Source organism: Mesoplodon densirostris, chromosome 10, assembly GCF_025265405.1.
Source record: "Mesoplodon densirostris isolate mMesDen1 chromosome 10, mMesDen1 primary haplotype, whole genome shotgun sequence".
NCBI lineage: Eukaryota > Metazoa > Chordata > Mammalia > Artiodactyla > Ziphiidae > Mesoplodon > Mesoplodon densirostris.
Window position 1 is genome coordinate 2109371 of NC_082670.1, and position 20145 is coordinate 2129515.

Here is a 20145-nt window from a genome sequence, read left to right on the forward strand (position 1 = left end):
CGGATGTCCACTGTTTTCCCCCTAAAAGCTCTTTCAAAGAAAGGATATCATCTCATGGGCTAATATATATTTTTAAATTAAAAAATTAAAAAAACTAGAAGTATGTGTGAATTTCCATATACACATAAAGAAATGTGTAAGTTATACCAGTTTGTGAACATATTTCTAGAAGTACCTTTAGAGTATTAAAAATGCAACAAAACAGCTCATGGGTACAATAACTTTCCTAATAGGCTTGCTCTTAATGTTCCGCTTTGTAGAATAATCTCAGATTTTATTAGGATAAACAATGTATTTGAAAAGAAGCTACTTTCTTTACATGAGCTACTTTCAAGTAATTTAAAAATTTCTCAGTATTTTTTACATAGTTTAATTTATATAGTTAACAACTTTGTGACTTCAGTCTTGTTAACTGATGAGCTTTTCAAAGAAACAGCAATAAAAGCAAAACGATTTTTGCATATGACGTTTTCCTCACAGAAAAAAATGTAACAGTTCTAGACAATAAACACAGCCTTTATTTCCTAAATAGAGAATATATAAATCTGGATTTTCAGCAGAAAGGTAGCACCACTGCCACATTTGTGGCTAACAGAATGCTACATGTAGATATAGAAATACGTGAGTTAAACAGATGAAGAAGTTCAAGTTTGGAGAAACAAAAGGAGGAGAAAAAGTTTTTCAGATACGTGTCCAGTTTTGCACAATTTATCCATGAAATAAAGCAACTATTCTTTTAATTTAAAAAGAACAGTACACTTTTTTATTTTGAAAAGTTGAGTGCTTATGAATAAAAGCACCATGTTAATATCCGTGAATATCATTATATAATACATAGTGGTAGTTATTCACAGAACATATGATGATACAGACATTTTCATGCCTTTATGGACATATAATTCTAGAATTTAAACTATCATTCATTGTTGATTTGCAGTAAATGTTACTCAAGTGACTATGCTTTCTAAAAAGCAAACCTAAAGCATGAGCGCATGAGCCAACCAGCCGTCACTGAAAGAATGAGCAGAGATGGCGGAGGGAAACGGCCCCGGCCCCGGATTGTGGCTTCTTCACTAGGTCAGTGATTCCCAGCTGTCAGTTCTGTGCCAACCACACGTGACCCCGACTACCTTCAGAGCTACTATGAACTTCTCATCACATAACGAAGTAAGCACCCTTAAAAGAGAACCACCGAGGACTGCAACGGAGAAAAGACACACACTGCGGGCGAAGCCTGGTGACAGTGCGTCCCGAAGGGAGGACTCTTGGGCCCCGCTCAGCTGCCAGGTCACCTGGGTGCCCCCTCGGTACTTTGGCAAAGCACAGGGGAACCCCCAACTGACAACACACTTCAGGAGTTCTGCTACGGGCGGGTTAACTTCTGACTCAATGTGACTTTAATGTTTACTGGAAATCTTTCTATCAGACTATCTTGCGGCCTCGGGAGAAACCCATACTAAACCCAAGCGAACCGTTTCTTGCTGTTGAGGAGCTAACTATTCCCCTGGGGGGAGGGGCAGCAGACGTTTCCTTAGAGGGCAGACAGTCAACATCTGGGGCTTTGCAGGCCCCCGGCCTCCTCTGTGGAAGCAGCCACGGATACAGTGTAACACCTGGACAAGACCGGGCTCCAAGGACACTTCACTTACAAAAATAACCAGGTGAGCTGGACTGGGCCCACCAGCCATAGTTTGCCAAGCTCTGGTCTAGAATATCTTTGTGTTAAAAAATACTTCTCCCATACCTTTTAAAGTCAGAAATTCTCATGAAATGTTCTTCATGCAGTCAAAATGGGCCTTGCCAATTGTTTTTTGTTAGAGAAAAAGTACATGTCCCAAAAAAGTAGCATCCGTTTGGGCTCTACTTAATCGGGTGTTTGTGATGATGTACCTTAGACGAGACTGAGGTTTACCACTGCACCAACTAGAAAAAAGTGCTCCCCGAGATAACAGGGTGAAAGGGCTGAGGTGCAGACAAATGCTCAACCTACTTAAGAAAATAAACTCACTCAAAGTACTAGAGCAATCACAGGCGTACAAGCTAGCAGCAATTAAAAGTGAATTCTGGGTATTTACTAAAGTATATCAGACAGAATCTTTACTTCAAAACAGTTTGCTACCAACTACTATGTATAAAATAAATAAGCTAGAAGAATATATGGCAAAGCACAGGGAATACAGCCAATATTTTATAATAACTACAATGGAGTATTACCTTTAAAAACTGTGAATCACTATGTTGTACACCTGAAACTTATATAATATTTATTGAATGCTTATTAGCAGGTAGGCACTGTTTTAGATGCTGCTGACTTAAGAACATAATGTAGTCCCTACCATGAAGAAATTCTCAGTCTGGCAAAGAACTTCCTTAAAGAATAACAATTAACTGTGACAAAACAACACTACTACTATCAGATTAATTTAATATGAAAATTAATTTTCAAGTTTCAAGAAATGCTGTAAGTATTAACTATTAGATATCAGATAAGTATCACATCGGTTTCACATATACTCTATTTTAATTATTTTCCATTATTCGATTATATAAATGAAATAAAAAATGAGATATCATTGGTTCTAGATATATAATAAAACAAAACAAAGTGGTGTGTGCTACAGGTCATGTTTTTAAGAAACATTTAGCCCTGGACGCAGAACATTGTGTATGGAACTACCTACTGTTATGTAGGTGGAGACCTACTGTTACGTTTGAGGTGGAGACGCCGGGACCACTTCTGAAGGAAAGTCAACAGTGGGCCTGAGGATGGGGCTGCGAGTCGGTGTGAGGGAGGGAACTCTCTTCTCCTTATACCCTCCTGTACTGTTTACTTTTCTTTAAAATAAAAAAAGAAGCATTACTTTCAGTTTTGATTTGCATTCCTCTAATAATTAACAATGCTGAGCATCTTTTCATGTGCCTGTTGGCCATCTGTATGTCTTCTTTGGAGAAATGTCTATTTAGAGTTTCTGCCCATTTTTTGATTGGGTTGTTTGTTTTTTGATATTGAGCTATATGAGCTGTTTGTATATTTTGGAGATTAATTCCTTGTCAGCTGCATCATTTGCAAATATTTTCTCCCATCCTGTACCTTGTCTTTTCATTTTGTTTACAGTTTCCTTTGCTGTACAAAAGCTTTTAAGTTTAATTAGGTCCCATTTGGTATCACCTCACACCAGTCAGAATGGCTACCATCAAAAAGCCTACAAATAATAAATGCTGGAGAGAGTGTGGAGAAAAGGGAACCCTCCTACACTGTTGGTGGGAATGTAAATTGGTGCAGCCACTATGGAGAATAGTATGGAGGTTCCTTAAAAAAGTAAAAGTAGGGCTTCCCTGGTGGCGCAGTGGTTGAGAGTCCGCCTGCCGATGCAGGGGACATGAGTTCGTGCCCCGGTCCGTGAAGATCCCACATGCCGCAGAGCGGCTGGGCCCGTGAGCCATGGCCTCTGAGCCTGTGCGTCCGGAGCCTGTGCTCCGCAAGGGGAGAGGCCACAACAGTGAGAGGCCCATGTAAAAAAAAAAAAAAAAAGTAAAAGTAGAACTACCATATGACCCTAGAATCCCACTCCTGGGCATATATCCAGACAAAACTATGATTCAAAAAGATACATGCGTCCCAATGTTCGTTGCAGCACTATTTACAATAGCCAAGACATGGAGGCAACCTAAATGTCCGTTGACAGATGAATGGATAAAGAAGATGTGGTACCTATATATACAATGGAATATTACTCGGCCATAAAACAGAATGAAATAATGCCATTTGCAGCAACATGGATGGACCTAGAGATTATCATACTAAGTGCAGTAAGTCAGACAAAGATAAATATCATATGATATCAGTTATATGTGGAATCTAAAAAAAATGATACAAATGAATGTATTTACAGAACAGAAACAGACTTACAGACATAGAAAACAAACTTATGGTTACCAGAGGGGAAAGGTGGGAGGGATTAATTAGGAATTTGGGATTGACACACACACTACTATACATAAAATGGATAAACAACAAGGCCCTACTGTACAGCACAGGGAATTGTACTCAATATTTTGTAATAACCTATATGGGAAAGGAATCTGAAAATTTTATATATACCTATATCTGAATCACTTTGCTGTACACCTGAAACTAACATCTGAATCAACCATACTTCAATAAAAGAATTAATTTTAAAAAGGAAATATTACTTTTAAAATAATTTTTTTTAAAAAGTGATTAACATCAACAAAGAGAAAGAACAGTTCTCCTTAGGAGGTGTGCAAACAGAGGATGGGGGTTACATTTAACTGTATCTTCTTCTTCTACAACTCAATGTTTTTCCCTATCCTAACCTAACCCGAAACAATTGAGCTGTACTTCTTTTTTGCCAGTGGAAAAGTTGAGGGGGGAAGCACAGAAACCCAGACAAAATGCACCAACACGTCTGCACCTGAGGAAGCCTGATGGTCGATGCCCAGCACCGCCACCCAGTCTGGAGGCAAAAGGACAGCTGAGGCCTTCCTTCTCCTCCCCTCTAGTCAGGACACCCAGAACCATGGAGCTGAGTGAAAGAAACATTCCTGGCTGCCCGGTCACTCACTTTCCTCTCCAACAACAGCTTCCACAGCCCATCGTGGGAATTTTTAACTTACGCAATTATGAAATAAAAATGTATTGCCACTAAACACACCTGTATAAACGTCACTTTAATCTTTCCTCATGACTTGCTGGTTTAATTACATGGCTCCACAGTCATATAAAATTTCATTGACGGAGTTATAAGCATTACTAATTGTTGGGCATGAAACAACTTACGATGTTGGATTTCTCATTCATTCTCAAGCTAAAAGGCTAAATGATAGTGAAATTTAATAAAACTTCTTAGCATTAGATTATACAGATAACTTTTACTTTGTAGAGTGCACATGTTTGGTAAAGATTTCTCAGGCTTCAGTAAGTCAGAAGTAATGAAAGGAGTACACATTTTCTTACTTAAAACCTAATATCTGCAGCAGGAGAGCTGGCATGTTGCTAATAGTCTCAATGACAACCACGAAAAGGAAACAAGCCAATGCAAACAAATATGATTTTCTGAAAAAAAAAAAACCAATAATGAGTCTAAATATAAGAAGTGATTTCAAATGTATCTTAAGACATACTCTAGAAGCACAGAAACTTCTGGATGTCTGTTTAAATGGAATGTAAAATAAGAATACTGAATATCCAACTGATTCAAAGTAAAAAACAGAAAGACGCCACAGGTAGAGCCTTCATGAGTGACAGTGACTTGGGGAACAAGCCCTGGTTCCTGCTCAGCTCCTTGCATTCCAAGGACACTTCCTGACACTCGGGTTAAAACTCACTTGATGCAACCTACCAAAGGAAATGGCAAAAGTGGGACACTGCTCAGCATCACGTTGAATAAAAACTCTAACAAAGTTAATAGGTGATTAAGGTTGGATTTACATTTCCTCATTTACCACTTTTGACATTCACATAGTTAAAAACAGATGTGAAACATTCCCAGTCTGTACAGCACACGTGCAGAACACACACACACACACACACACACACACACACACACACACACGACCTTCCTGCTGTGGAGCCTGACACTCTCTTCCCATCAGGACCTATACCAACCTCTCCTGGGGCTCTCATGATTGAAGAGGATGCCATTCACTGCAAACAGATTATACGCCTCCCGGAAGTTCACCACAATCCAATAGGCATAGAGCTTTGCTGCCCCTGTTGGAATAATTTTTTAAAAGCAAATAAAAGACAGTGATTGTTATAAAAGACAGTGTCTTATTATAAAAGACAGCCATTTTCACTTAAACAAGTGGCAACGTGCAATATTTACAATATGTAATGTATCAAGATAGGGGAAAAATGAATCAAAAGCCAAAGACAAAATAAAGGTTTCTTTGCCGGTTAATCACGTGACAAGGAAATACTTAAGAATGTCGTCCTTCGGGCTTCCCTGGTGGCGCAGTGGTTGAGAGTCCGCCTGCCGATGCAGGGGACACGGGTTCGTGCCCCGATCCCGGAAAATCCCGCATGCCGCGGAGGGGCTGGGCCCGCGAGCCATGGCCGCGGAGCCTGTGTGTCCGGAGCCTGTGCTCCGCAACGGGAGAGGCCACAGCAGTGAGAGGCCCGCGTACAGAAAAAAAAAAAAAAAAAAAAAAGAATGTCGTCCTTCTGTCATCATCACGGCTCGTTCCTTCACAATCTAATTCACTCAGCTGTAGTGTGTGCAGTGTATCAAACTGACCTTTCTTAGGTCTCATCCCCTTTTTCTTAGTTTTGAAGAATTAGGAAGTGAAAAATACGGGCGCTTAATATTCTAGCAGCTTTCAAATTTTATCATTTTTGTTTGTTTGTCTGTTTAAAGGTTTGAGCTCAGGGAGAATTTCATCAGGGAAATGGAATCAAAAACACCAGGCCGTATCACTTCAGCACAACCTCCACGGTTCAGTGAACAGAATCTTGCTGGACCTAATTTCCCTTTTAAAGCGGCCCGTCTGGAAGGGCGAAGCGGTGCGGTGGGCTTTGCCCTGGAGGAGGCGGCAGCGAGAACCTGCGGTGACGTCACAGAACAGACACTGACACACCGTTGTGAAGCAATTGTACTCCAACAGAGACGTTAAAAAGGAAGAAAGAAAAAGAAGACCCAACACAGCCAAAAATAAATAAATTCATATCTAAAAAAAAAACCTGCGGCAAGCACAACACAAAGGTGTCTGACCAGCAAGTCCGGCCCCTTTAGGTTGCTTCAATGTTGCTCTCACACCACGTGACCTCAGCCACGAGCCACGAACAGCGTCCAGACGGAAGCACCCAGGAGCACAGAGAACCCAGCCCATGCGCATCCTCACCGTATGGCGAGCGCGGGTAGAAAGGAGTGGTCTCCTTCTGCGGTATTTCCTGCACTTTCCCATAAAGCTCGCTTGTTGAGGCTTGGTAGAACTTCACAGAGTTGATAAGGCCACAGGTCTTCACTGCATCCAGAAGCCGTAAGGTGCCGACCCCATCGACGTCCGCAGTATATTCAGCCAGGTCAAAAGAAATCTGCAAAGAGCAGGTGAAGACGGGACCACATGAATGGGCTCAGCAACAAAGACGCCTCAGGGGTGACAGACTCCTACTTTGAAACATTATGCTTGTGAGGAAATACTATTCTCTCGCAGCAGAATCAGAATATGATGTCATCTGTTTCTGACATCAAGTGGCTGCAAAATACCTTAAGAACTAGGTATTAATTACCTACGGTAACATGAGGTACATCACCTCCTAACTCCAGGCTGAAGTCCCCAGGGCCGTGCTTTTCAAAGTGCACACCTGTGCTCCTCAGCATGACCTGGGTGCTCCTGAAACATTCAGGTGGAACCAATCTCTTGGGGAGCCTAGGGAACCCACATTTTTAATGAGTCCCAGTTGACTTTTATGCACAGGTAAGTTTGAGAACATGTGATTAGAACAGAGTTGATTTTAAAAAGAATTGTTTTATTTTCTATTTTTAATTAAGCTACAAGATTGACTTTTTAGTATACTATATACATAATATATCTTTTAATTATAAAACACACTGAATACAGAAAGATGCTAATGCATATTGAGTTGATTGACTTTTAAGAAGAGTGTGTTAAGGAATAATTCAGTGTTTTGCAGTTCTCGAATGTTTTCTTTAAAAATAAATGTGACTGGGGCCTCCCTGGTGGCGCAAGTGGTTGAGAGTCCGTCCGCCTGCCGATGCAGGGGATACGGGTTCGTGCCCCGGTCTGGGAGGATCCCATATGCCGCGGAGCGGCTGGGCCCGTGAGCCATGGCCGCTGAGCCTGTGCGTCCGGAGCCTGCGCGTCCGGAGCCTGTGCTCCGCAACGGGGGAGGCCACAACAGTGAGAGGCCCGCATACCGCAAAAAAAATAAAAAATAAAAAAAAAATAAATGTGACTGATGTGCTTTTTTCTTAAATCATTTCTAAGCACAATAAACAAATTAACCAAGTATTCAAATCTCCTAAACTAGTAACGCTAAAATTCTCCGCCTCTGGTTTATTCACAGGCCAAACACAGCTGGACACGCGGCCACACTCCCCCATCGTCTGCTGAGGCCTCAGTTTCCCCTGGAAGCCCCTCTCTGGGCCGAGTGTCCCCCGATTCCTTCTGCTGCCTTGTCCTTGGCTCAGGGCATTCAGGGAACTCCCGGGCCTGCCCATCAGGGACACGACTCAGGTCACAGAACTCACCCCTGTTCTCTAGGTCAGTAAAGCTCACAGGCAGCCATGAGACAAAACAGAAAAAAGTATGTTTCATCCACAATCTTTCAAAGCCAAGAAAGCAAGATTTGGGGCTATTTTATTCTTTTTACATACAGTTTATTGCAATAAAATTTACATACCATAAATTCACCCTTTTAAAGTTTACAACTCAGTGGTTTCTAGTATATTCACAGAGTTCTACAATCATCACCACCGTCTAATTCCAGAACATTTTCCTCATCCCCAAAAGAAAGTCTGTACCGATCAGCACTCATTTCCCATCCATCCATCCCCAGCCTGACAGCTACTAACCTACTTTCTGTCTCTATGCATTTACCTATTCTGACATTTCATCTAAAGGGAGTCACATCTAATATGTGGCCTGTAGTGACTGGCTTCTTTCACACATCATATTTTCATTTCTCTTGGATCTATACCTAGAGTCATGTGTGTTAACATTTCGAGGACCTGCCATACTGTTTCCCAAACTGGCTGCACCATTTCACAGTCTCCCCAGCAGTGATAAGGGCTTCAATTTCTCCACGCCCACCTGTACCTCTTGTGGTCTGGCTTTTTGATTATCGACATCCTAGTGGGTGTGAAATGGTATGTCATTGTGGGTTTTTTTTTCATTAAGATATAATTAACATACAACATTACATTAGTTTCAGGTGTACAACATAATGATTTGATATACGTATATATCACAAAATAATCACAATAAGTCTAGTTAATATCCATCACCACAGAGTTACAAAAATTCTTTTTTTCTGATGAGAACTGTTAGACTCTATTTTCTTAGTAACTTTCAAATATACAATACAGCATTGTTAACTCTAGTCACCATGCTGCTCTTACATCCTCACTACTTATTTATTGCATGACTAGACGTTTGTACCTTTTGACCCCCTTCACCCATTTTGCCCAGTCCCCAGTTCTAGTTAATTTTTATATGTGATATGTTTGCATATGGATGTCCAGTTGTCTCAGCAACATTTGCTGAAAAGGCTATTCTTTCCCCATCAAATGGTCTTGGTACTGGCCCATTTTGTTCTCAGGAAAAGCTGTGGCCCAGGTTGAGGGGACAGCGCACTGAGCAGGCCTCAGGGGATGGGGTGTCAGGGCTCTGGGACCACCTGCTGAGACCACCCTCCCCCCAGCTCACTCTAACCACTCAACTGCTCTCCCTGGATGCAGTGTTCTCGTGGTATAACGCCACAGACAAACACTTATAGGACACTTTACAATTCAAAAGTGCTTCTTTTGGAGCTTTACAATTCTAGGAGAAAGAGAAAGCAGGCCCTGAGGTTCAGAGAAACTGACTTGATAAAGTCACACAAACATCAGGAGCAGCAGGGCTGGGGTGAAGACAGGCAAGGCGCCCGCTGAGAAAGCAGGGCGCTGCCGTCCCGAGGGGTGGACTCTGCGAGGGTCTCACGACAACCTCGGACACTTGGACAAGACACAGAAACGCACGTGTGTGCACGCGTGCACCCACGTGCACACACACGCACACGCACACGCAGTGTGGCCTACAGCTTCCAGGGGCTCACGGGCTGCAGGTGAAGACCCCCTGCACCAGGAGCTCCTTTCTCACACTAGGAACCTGTCAAGCCAGGACCTAAATATTTTTACATATAAATTCATACCCAGTAATATTTTTCATCCTTTGGGTGGGATCACCCAAGTTTGAACAGCAAAGAGAACATTGTTTTTTCTCTTTCTTTGGCTATTTTTTCATTTGTATACACGCTATCTAAACAGCTACATGAAGGGAACGGCTAGTGGTACATACGCTGCGTAGAGCCTATGTTATGTTCACACTGATCCTCAACCACTGGAACACAGATTAAGAAGACTTTGTACGCCTTAAAAGCTTTTACATATGCCAGGGAATCCAGTTTAGATAATTAATAGGTTCTTCTTCAGAGAACATAAATCATGGAAAAGAATTAAAAGCACTTAGGCTGAAAAAAGTAACTGAGGCAGGGGAATGGGGTGGGGTGTGGCTCCATGTATATACAGATTTTTCGGTAACTCCATCAAGACATAAGCATATGTTTGATATTTAAAATGCTGGGGAATAGGATTAGCTGATTAAATCCAACTGTCCACAAAGTGTTTTACGACACAGAGTAACAAATTAAGTGGCTTCCTTTAAAAGAAAAACATGAGAATAGTACTTTCAGCTTGATAAACCCCTAACAGTTACAAGTGTCATTCTGAAAGACACCAAAGCATCGGGGGTCTGGAAAGTCACATACAGCCCGTGGGCCAAACCTGGCTCTGTCCTGTTTTTGTCCTAAAGGTGTCTAGGAATACAGACACACTCATTGGCTGATGTGTTTTCTATGACTGCTTTCACACTGTAACAGCAGTGAAAATATTTACTATCTGGCCCTTTACAGAAAAAGCTTTCTGACCCCTGAACTGAACCACAGTTACATTCCGAGCCAAGACTGAGTAGTTTTCAAAATTGTTATCATTATTTTCCACGTTTTCTCAAAACTACAGGATGGCTCTGGAGTGTGTTTCCATACCGACACAGGCCACCCCTTCAGAGGCCTGAGGACTCGGACAACAGCAGGCGCTGACCTCACCCAGCAGGGAGAACAAAAAACGGACGGATCAAAACACCAAGCCTACAAGTACCGTCCTGCCCTGCCCTGGTAGCAACACTTTCTGGCGTGGCTTCTGGAACCCCGCGTCCTCCTAGCTCTCCCCCCACTCGTTGGGGGCAGCTTCCTGGGCTCTTGTGCCACCCGGCCACCCCCTCTCCAGCCCCGGGCTCAGCACTGCTTCTGCTCCCCTCCCTCACCAGCTGTCCCGAATCAAAGTCCCGTCTGCAGGCCTGCCCGGCCCTGGGCAGCGGCCTCACGTCTCGTCCCACCTGAGGACGTCATCTCACCGTCACCTGCCCCAACGGAATTCTGGATGCTGCCACCAAAGCACGTCTTCACTTGTCCCCTCTCCCTCTGCTGAGATGGCACCTACTCCCCTGATGCTCCCAAGGGAACCCGAGGGAGCCTGGACGACCCGTCCGCCCTCAGGGTTCACGGACCCTAAGCGTGTCTGCCCACTTCGCTGCCCGGCCCCCTTTCACAGGAAGCACCCCGGGAGCCCTAGCAAGTCCAACTGCGGCCCCTCCCCACTGACCGCGGCCTCAGCCTTGGACTCGCGTCCCCTCCGTGGGCAGTGCTGGTCCATCTCCCCCCCATCTCTGTGCAAACGCCCCCCCCTTCACAAGGGCCTGCCCTGCCTTCCTGTCTACCTAAAAAGCCCAAAGCCCCTCATCTGTGTTTATCCAGCCTTCACGCTGATCTGATTACTTACTCACCATCTCCTCCATTAAAACGAAGCTCCCGAGAGCAGGTATGTTCTCTCGTCCTACAGGACCCCCGGGCCTGAAACACTGCTTGTCCAGTATTTGTTGGATGGATGAAGACAGCATGGTAACTACTGAGATTTAAATGTCAAACGTACAAATATCAAAATAAAACTACAAAAACTAGTAGAAAAAAATGGGCTATCAGAATGACAGAAGAAGGTTGGTAATTTAATCGTACTGAAATAGGTAAAATTTCAAGGAGCAAGGTAAATGAAATTCTACGTAAACTTCAAAACTTTAGCATACAAATGTGACGAAGGCTTAACGGTTCCACCACATGGCGATGTACGATTCAGAGCAAAGGAGACCATCTTAGGCCACAGCTGGGAACCGGGTGTGGAGGAAGCAGGTTGGGGATATAACCAAAGACCTGGTCCCCAACACGTTCGCCCGCCAGGCGCTGTCAGGGCAGTCACAGAGCCTCCAAGAACCAGGGCATCTGAAGCCACGGGAAACAGCAAATTTAAGTTCAAATATAAAGCAGATTGCCCTTATCCACATTCAAAGATACACACAGATATCCCCAGAATTATCCTCATTCAGAGAGAGGTGGTAAATCACAGCCTTTCCTGAAACAACGACAACAACGATTGAGGAACGGTCCCCCGAGGGCTGTGGGGACCCAGATGCAGGAACTAAAGGTCTGCCCTGCACTTCCGCACAGCCTGCAGACTGGAACGTAAATTCTGGAAGTGTTTTCACTGTAGCAGGCTGCGGTCCCGGCAGGCCTGGCTCAGAGCGCGAGGCCTCACACCAAAGGAAGCAAAGAACAATGATGATTCCACCGTCCGGAGCAGACGGCCCGCTTCACCCCTCCCTGAGGGGGTCTCCCCAGGGCAGTCGCCTTGTGACCCTCAAGTCGTCAACTGCCTGGAAGCCCCCCAGCACAGGAGCCTTGCTTGTTTGTGTGTGTGTGTGTCTGTCTGTTCTGTTCTCCCACCAGTGAGAAGCCTGCCCGTCTCAACAGAGGTGCTCCAGAAACAGACCCTGAATGAACGCGATGGCCCGAAGCCTGAAGCGTGGACACGTACTTTCTCAATGACCCTATCATACAGTTAATAACGCAGTGAAGTTCACATAGGCAGCAAATTTGAGTTATAAAACCCCAACGAAGGAGCCCCAGTTTCCTGACTAGAGATGTCGCCTCAGAAAAAGAGAAGATCGTTGCTGCAGAAGAACTGTATGTGGGAAAAGACACGCCCCAGAGGCCAGGGCGCCCCTGCAGCATCTGACTCCCAGAAACACGGGAGCTGGAGACGCTGGGGCCGCACAGGCAGCCGCGCCGGTCACTGCTCCTCGGGGCTTGGAATCTGCAAGTGAAAGTTATTAATCAAGGAGAACAACAACAAAACATCCCTTTCCACGTGAATCAGGCTCTCGGCGAGCAGCCGCCCTCCAGAGGCGCCGGTTCCTCAGCAGCTGGGCCGAGACACAAAACTGTGTTAGCGGAAGGGCAATCAGCGCAAGGCAGGCGCGGCCCGGAGGGACACCGAGGGCTTCCCCAAGGGGTCTGGGGATGGCGCGTCCCCGTCTAGGGGCGGCCACCTGGAGCAGCAGGGCACCATGCCCTGAGTACACGGAGTGCAAAGGTGAAGTCCTGCTCACCTGCCTGCCGGGAACAGGTCAGAAAGGGGAGTGAAGGGGCCACAAGGCGATAGCACAGGGATTGCGGAGCGGGGACAGCACCCTAGAGGAGAGGACAGCAGGACAGAGGAAAGAAGGGCTCGGGGAGCAGGCGGCCCACGTGAGCAGGGGGAGGTGGGGGGCGTCCTCGGGGGGGCCGGCATGAGCCAAAGCACAGACAAGTGCCCTGCCCACGCGGGGAGGTCAGGGGTCTCCAGTTCAGATGGGGAAAAGGGACGGAAACAGAAGGAACTGATCAGTAAACATCAGGAGAGGCCACTCTGGAAAAGGCCCTGGATGCAGTCTGCAGCCCGTTCAGCAGCCTGTGGTTCCAGAACAGAGGAGGGGCATCAACCGGCCTCCTCCCTGGGGACGCACACCCAGCCTCAGCTCTCTGTGCCTCAGCCCCGCCAAGGCCCAGCACAGAACCTTTCACTCCCGACATTCAAAAGCCCAATTTTATATGATTTTTCCTGGTTTTACCACCATTATATTTTTTGTTCAAAAACATTTACAATGATAATTTGAAACATCTCACAATCATAAGGTTATTAGCCCGCCGGAGTGATGAATTCTAGGCAGACTAAACAAAGGAGACGCCTCTGTGAGCCTTCCTCTGCCCAGCGTAAATTCATACGTAGTTTCCGTAAGTTTTTGAAATACTTCAAGGTGACTAACAACTCCCACGGGGAATCGGAACGTTCACCGTGTTTGGACAAGACACCACCCCAGGCTCCTGAGGACTCTGACCCAGTGAGAGCCATCCGCCCACGGCCCACGCGGGGCCAGGGCTCTCCACTCTCACCCGACTGCTCAGCACACGGCAGGACAAGAGACTTGTGGAACAGACGAAGGGCACGTTTCTTCACAAGTTTACTTCTTATCCATTAAGACAAACTGAAACGTTGGTTAATCCGTCTCCCTAGTCTCAGGGTTGCCTAAAGAGCAGCTTTCTTTAAGAGCAGGATTCTGCCCTGAGGCCCACACTGTATTGCTTCCCAAACCTGCCAGCTCCTCTGTCCACTGACATGGAAAGGATGGTCTCAAGGACAGTCCTTCAGTTTGAGAATCTCCACTGCTGCCAATGTTGGGCTCTCCCCCCACTTCAGTGATCCAGTTCCTCGCCATTTGCTGTAACCTCCAAGAACCTCTGATCCCATTCTTGCTTTCTCAGTGAAGATAGGCTATAACTCAAGAACAAAGATAACAATTAAACTAAACTCCTGGTTTCACAGAAAATCCTAACTTACAAATACTGTGACTCCACCTATCACAAATGAGCCACATCAGACATCTTTTCCTGCCCACTTTATAGAGGCTTATCAGCTGGTGAAAAACAAAAACCTGCCATGATTTTCACATGGGACAAGGGCACCGAGAGTAATGATCTAGTTTTTCTAGAGATTCCTTATAGGCAAGCAGAAGTAAGAAGCAAGGCTACCTGTGAAATTAATCACACTGGGACAGTTGGCCAAGGGTCCACAGGGTCCCCGGATAGAATTGAAGGGGGCAAGGGGGTTGGGCTGAGAAACCAGACGTCTTCATTTTCACTAAAGTCTTCCTGAGGTTTAGAACTTCCTTCAGGTTTGAGTGCAGGCAATGATCCCCAGAGTAACAGCACCAGGTGGCACTCCCACTGTCTGTCACGGGGGCAGGGCTGCTGGGAGCCTCTCAGTGTCACTCTGCCCGTCGCTGCTTTGGAGGCTCAGGGGTTATCGGACCCACCTCAGGCTTTGCTCTACCACTGTGACACACCGTCACATCGCTGGACCACCCCTGGCTTTTAAATACTGTGATGTTAACATATGAATCGAGTCAGTTTCCTCTGTAATCTTCAGTGTTATGCTTTGTGTTACAGTACTTGTAACGAACTTATCCTGAGAACATCCACAGGCTTCGTCAGACTGCGGAAGTCGACAGCCTAAGAAAGGGCAAGGGTGTCTCTATTGGTGGGGGTGACAGATTCCAGTATTTTAGAATGTGCTTCGAGAAGAAAAGCCCCCAGTCTCGCTCAGAACCCCCCCCCCATTAACAAGCTCCCTTCGCCATGTCGGGGTCTGATGCACTTAACCTCAAGGCACATGGTTACATCTTTGATTATTCTATGGTCTGAATCGACAGATTCCTGACCTCCAAGACTAAGTACCAAAACCACATAAGTACACTAAAGCGTTCACATGACACCAGAGTTGGACATATAATCAAAAAGTGAATAATCAAACTAGCTTTGAGCCCTAGTTTATAATGTTTACAACTTTAATCTTCTGAATTATTTTGATCACACATATAGGAAATGATCTAACTGCCCTGAAGCCCACTGCTGGCAAGGGCACAGGAGTGGATAGAGGGATTATCTAAATCAGGGGGACTTAGCCAACAGTCTTAACACATTTAACTAAGGGATTAAAACTATTTGTTAAGGGTACTCCAGAGATGACTACAGGATTTAATTTTCGTTGCACACTACCACTCAGGCGATGGGGGTCTGGGGAGCCCTCAGTACCGACAACACGTGAGCAGTTATTCAGGCTGCGCACAGGAGGACCAAAACCGCGTCCACTATTATTATCAACTGTCACTGCTGCCTTCCGACTACTGTCGCTACAGTTGGAGTGGCCACTCCCGTAACACTGAAGTAGGAATTCAGCACGTACCTTTGCATCTAAATAGCTAATCATTCTTTAGTCCCCAGACCATCAGAACAGCAACAACAACAAAACAATAAGAATGCCCTGAAATGGTTCAGAGGGTCTGGGAAGCTACAACGTGCGCAGGTGCAGTAACGCAGGTCACCGTTTTCCGCGGGAAGAGAATCTCGTTAAGATGAAGCAGAGGGTTTCCCTGGTGGCGCCGATGCAGGGGACGTGGATTCGTGCCCCGGTCCGGGAGGATCCCACATACTGCGGAGCGGCTGGGCCCGTGAGCCATGGCCGCTGAGCCTGCGCGTCCGGAGCCTGTGCTCCACAACGGGAGAGGCCACAACAGTGAGAGGCCCGCGTACCGCAAATAAAAAAAAAAAAAGACGAAGCAGAGCGAGAACTTCTGGCAGGGAAGCAGCTCAGGGAGCTGTATCCCCACAGAGACGGTCGTGTCCGAGTGTCTGTCAGTCATCACGGCTTAAGAGTGGCCACAAAAACAGCCTGTCACGTGGGACAAACTGTTTTCTGTTCTTTTTGCCTCCATTTCTCTTGACCTACTTTTTCTTCCAAAAATAGCATATAGTGTATCAATTTTAGAAGGAATAATACAGAATTACTATCTAAGCCATGGGGCGGGGTGGAGGCGGGAAATGTACAAAAGGCTTGTTTCACTAAGTAATGGAACCAAGCAGAACCCTGCAGGGCCCCCCCAGGTATGAAACTAAGCTGTTAATGATGAGGACAACAGACTCACAGACTCACTCTGATGCACAGTCCTGAGCTGTCTGACAGATACTGTAACTGCCACCAGAGAGAAAAGCTAAGTGCGTGATGACCAGACTGTAGTCACGACATAAGCTGCTCCATCTCGAGCAGACCTGAGTCCATGGCCAGCACAATTCCAAGAACGGGCCTCGAGAGAATGGGATTAACACTCTTGCTCATAATAGTCTATATCTTTGTGGGCATCAAAATAATTGTAGCTTGCTCTGCCCGTATATGTCAGCGGGCAACTAAAATTGTCAGCAAAGAGATGCTACAGACGCATGTCGTCATCTTCCACTCTGAGAACACGGCACCTGTATCAGCAAGAAGAAGGTACAGGAGACGCACTTCGCCCCCGATCGTGTATAAATGGAATGAGGTCTGACAGTGGGGAGGCGAAAGCAGCTCTTTTGCCCCTTTCCGGTTTGCCCATTTCGGTTTCCCTCTAACCCTGAAAGAACCTAAGTGGCCTGTTGATTCTCTTCCTAGATTAAAAGAAGAACAAAGAATTAAGCAGTTAAAGGATGACGAGCTCCGTACCCCAGCAGTCCCCTTAGCAACTCTGCAGGCAGATCACTCCGGCAAGATAACTCTGAAGAGAGTCAGGGTCTGCAGACCCTGGAGAAGGATGCAGAACCCAACCTCCTGCCTCGACGATTCACTGAGATTCTTCCCTTTAAAAACTGCCAAGTCTGGGCCTCCCTGGTGGCGCAGTGGTTAAGAGTCCGCCTGCCGATGCAGGGGATACGGGTTCGTGCCCCGGTCTGGGAGGATCCCATATGCCACGGAGCGGCTGGGCCCGTGAGCCATGGCCGCTGGGCCTGCGCGTCCGGAGCCTGTGCTCCGCAACGGGAGAGGCCACAACAGTGCGAGGCCCGCATACCGCAAAAAGAAAAAAAAAAAAAAAAAAACTGCCAAGTCTGAGCAGAATCTTCAGAGTTGGTCTTGGGACCTGAGCCCACCTTCTCTCTCTCCTTCTCTGCCGGTTTTCCTGATGAAAGCACCTTTCCTTTCTACTGACACTTGCCTCTGGAATTAGGCTTTTGAGCAGCAAGCAGCCGAACCTGAGTTCGGTTAACAGTAACATCTCACAAGAGACCTAGATGTTCTGTTGAAAATATTTTGTTGAAAGCCCTGGAAAGAAGACCCAGAAGCTCAAGACAAAGAAGAACTGTGTAGCAAACTGGCAACCAAAATAGGGAAAGAGGGGGGAAAGGTGCATTCATTAAACTAGAATAATTTAAAATAATGCCCAAGAAAGAATAAGGTGGGGTCCAAGGACAAGGATCTAAAGTCAATGAGAAGTGCAGTGGGGTTTAGAGAAGGCTGCTGGGGGAACCAGGCGGCAGGGGGCAGGGGCCTGGGAAGGAGGCAGTGGGAGTCTGCCCTCTGCTTGCTGGGGAGAACAAGGGCCTTCCATTCCCAAACTGCTACTTGAAGCAGGTGGGTGGAACAGTGGTAAATACCAAGCTGCCCTCTGTCTCAGAGAAAAACTAAAATGCAGACAGGTCACAGAGACGGACGGGCATGCGTGATACTGTAAAAGTCCACTCACTCTGATGAAAATGCCAGCAGATCCATAAAAAGGTAACTGACAGTCCCCCTGGAGGGGAACTCAAACGAGGGTTGTCACTTTCATGGTGAAAAATCTAGCAAAGTGTACAGTAATGAGCAGAACCAGTGAGCGGCTGAAGATGGGTCAGAGCAAAAATAAAGCTGGCCTTGCGAGAGTTGATGTTGCCTCGTTACTTTTGCAGAATTCTTTAAGAGCGAAATAAGCACACGGGCAAGGAAGAGCAAGGAGGAAATCAAATCGTGGATATGATTCACCTAGATTGTCAAAGGCCTTGACACATGCCTTTAACGAAGTAATTACAATAAGTCCGCCGGTGAGAGAAAAATTCCATCTCATCTGCCGACAGGGGCTCCCTGTCCCTTCCCAGCAGCCCCACCCCAGCAGATTGAGGACTTACAGACGGAAAACTAAAGTAGGAACAAAACATATACGCTGAGAGAGCAAATACAAAAAGCAGATCCTGTCCGTGGCTCGTTTAGGGACTGTCTTTATTTTGAAAACAATCTGGGAGAGGAGGTCGACTACGAAAATCTCCCAACGTTCATTGTTTTTCCAAAAAGTGAGTCACGTCAGAAATAGTTCATTGTAAGATATCACGGAGCTGCCGAAAAGGCTGGAGAAATGGCCAGACCCTTCCAGTTGGACCAGGGAGACACAGTGTCTTCAAGACAGGAGAGAAAGAGGCAGAACGGCAGGAGCCACGTCCTCAGGGTTGCACGTAGTTTCTGAAGATCTCGGGCGTTGGTTTGACGCTGAGAAACCAAGACACTGTGGAGTCTCCCCCCAAAGAGCAGAGAAACAGAACAGAAAGCAGTGTCCCACCGCCCATGCACGGGGGGGCCGTGAAGTCCTGGTCATCACGCTTTAAGACCGTCCTCTGGAATGCAGAGAGTTCTAGAGACTCTAAAGAGAGCCCAGAGCACGAGGACGATGCTCAAGGAGGCGGAGCAGCTATCGCACGCAGAAAGGGTTAAAAAGAGTGCGATTGCTTCGGTGGTGAGCTCTAAGCCAGGAAGTGGCTCTGTGAACTAATAAAGGAGACGAAAAGAAAGATCATACACCAGACCATTAGGAGTCCAGAAGACCTGAAGGAGGCACGCCCTTCGCTGAAGTCTGATGAAGCACTAAATTAACAAAACAGAAGTCTGTCTTCAACTGAGTGGTGTCTGAAAAGCAATTTGCTTACTATGCTCCCTCTGGAGCAGTTCATGCTCTTGAGAAGCAGATTATGCATAAAAGAAACCGTGAATTTTAGAGGCAGGGACTAACCCCCATCCTGTTCGCCACCGTGTGCCTGGCCCGGTGCCTGGCACACGGTGCTATTTCTTGAGGGAACGAATAAAGAAGAGCAAAGTGTTTCAGTATCACCGAACATGGCACATCTCCTCAGAAAGGATGGTAACTTTGAAACCGCTCCTTCCTCTCCAGGTGCTTTTTCCTAAATCCCATCTGTTAGTCCTACACAGGAACCATTCCCACAACAACAAAATGATGTGAAAACCTGATGTAAACGTAAGATTAAGGCAATTCAGCAAGATGTACTAAAGTAGTCTCTAACAGGAAAACATCATTAACAATAGCATTACTGTTATTAGTGTTTTTAGTATGTGTTTAGTGGTATTAAATATTATTTTTAAAGTAGTATACTTCTATAATAAAAAAGTGTATAAGAAGATATTAGCCACATAGTTTCAAAATGTGAAAAAAATGCTGTGTTTTCATGGTTTTTTTTCCACATTGAAACTGCTGTGTCGTACAAATTTTAGATTTTACAGGAAAACAAAGGTCACGTTGGACAGGATATATGTCTTATTTTCTTTTGAATATTGTCCAATTTGATACCTGCTGCACTGCAGGTCAATATCTGTTGCCCTGAGGTCTGTGAGCTGATGTGAGCAGGTAGGTACA

The 20145-nt window shown here is 45.8% G+C and overlaps 1 protein-coding gene across 4 annotated transcripts in view; it reads right to left on the bottom strand.

Moving 5' to 3' along the window:
* GMDS (GDP-mannose 4,6-dehydratase) overlaps window positions 1–20145 on the bottom strand; it is a 499210-nt gene that overhangs the window by 277316 nt on the left and 201749 nt on the right. For all 4 annotated transcript variants that reach the window (XR_009533609.1, XM_060110789.1, XM_060110790.1 and 1 more), the window contains exons 5-6: window positions 6865–7057; window positions 5630–5734 (exon numbers count right to left, since the gene is read on the bottom strand). Coding sequence is in view for 3 of the 4 variants with exons in the window: in XM_060110789.1 (XP_059966772.1) it covers window positions 5630–5734; window positions 6865–7057 (298 nt within the window). In the remaining variant the exon portion in view is untranslated. The remainder of the gene's footprint in view (window positions 1–5629; window positions 5735–6864; window positions 7058–20145) is intronic.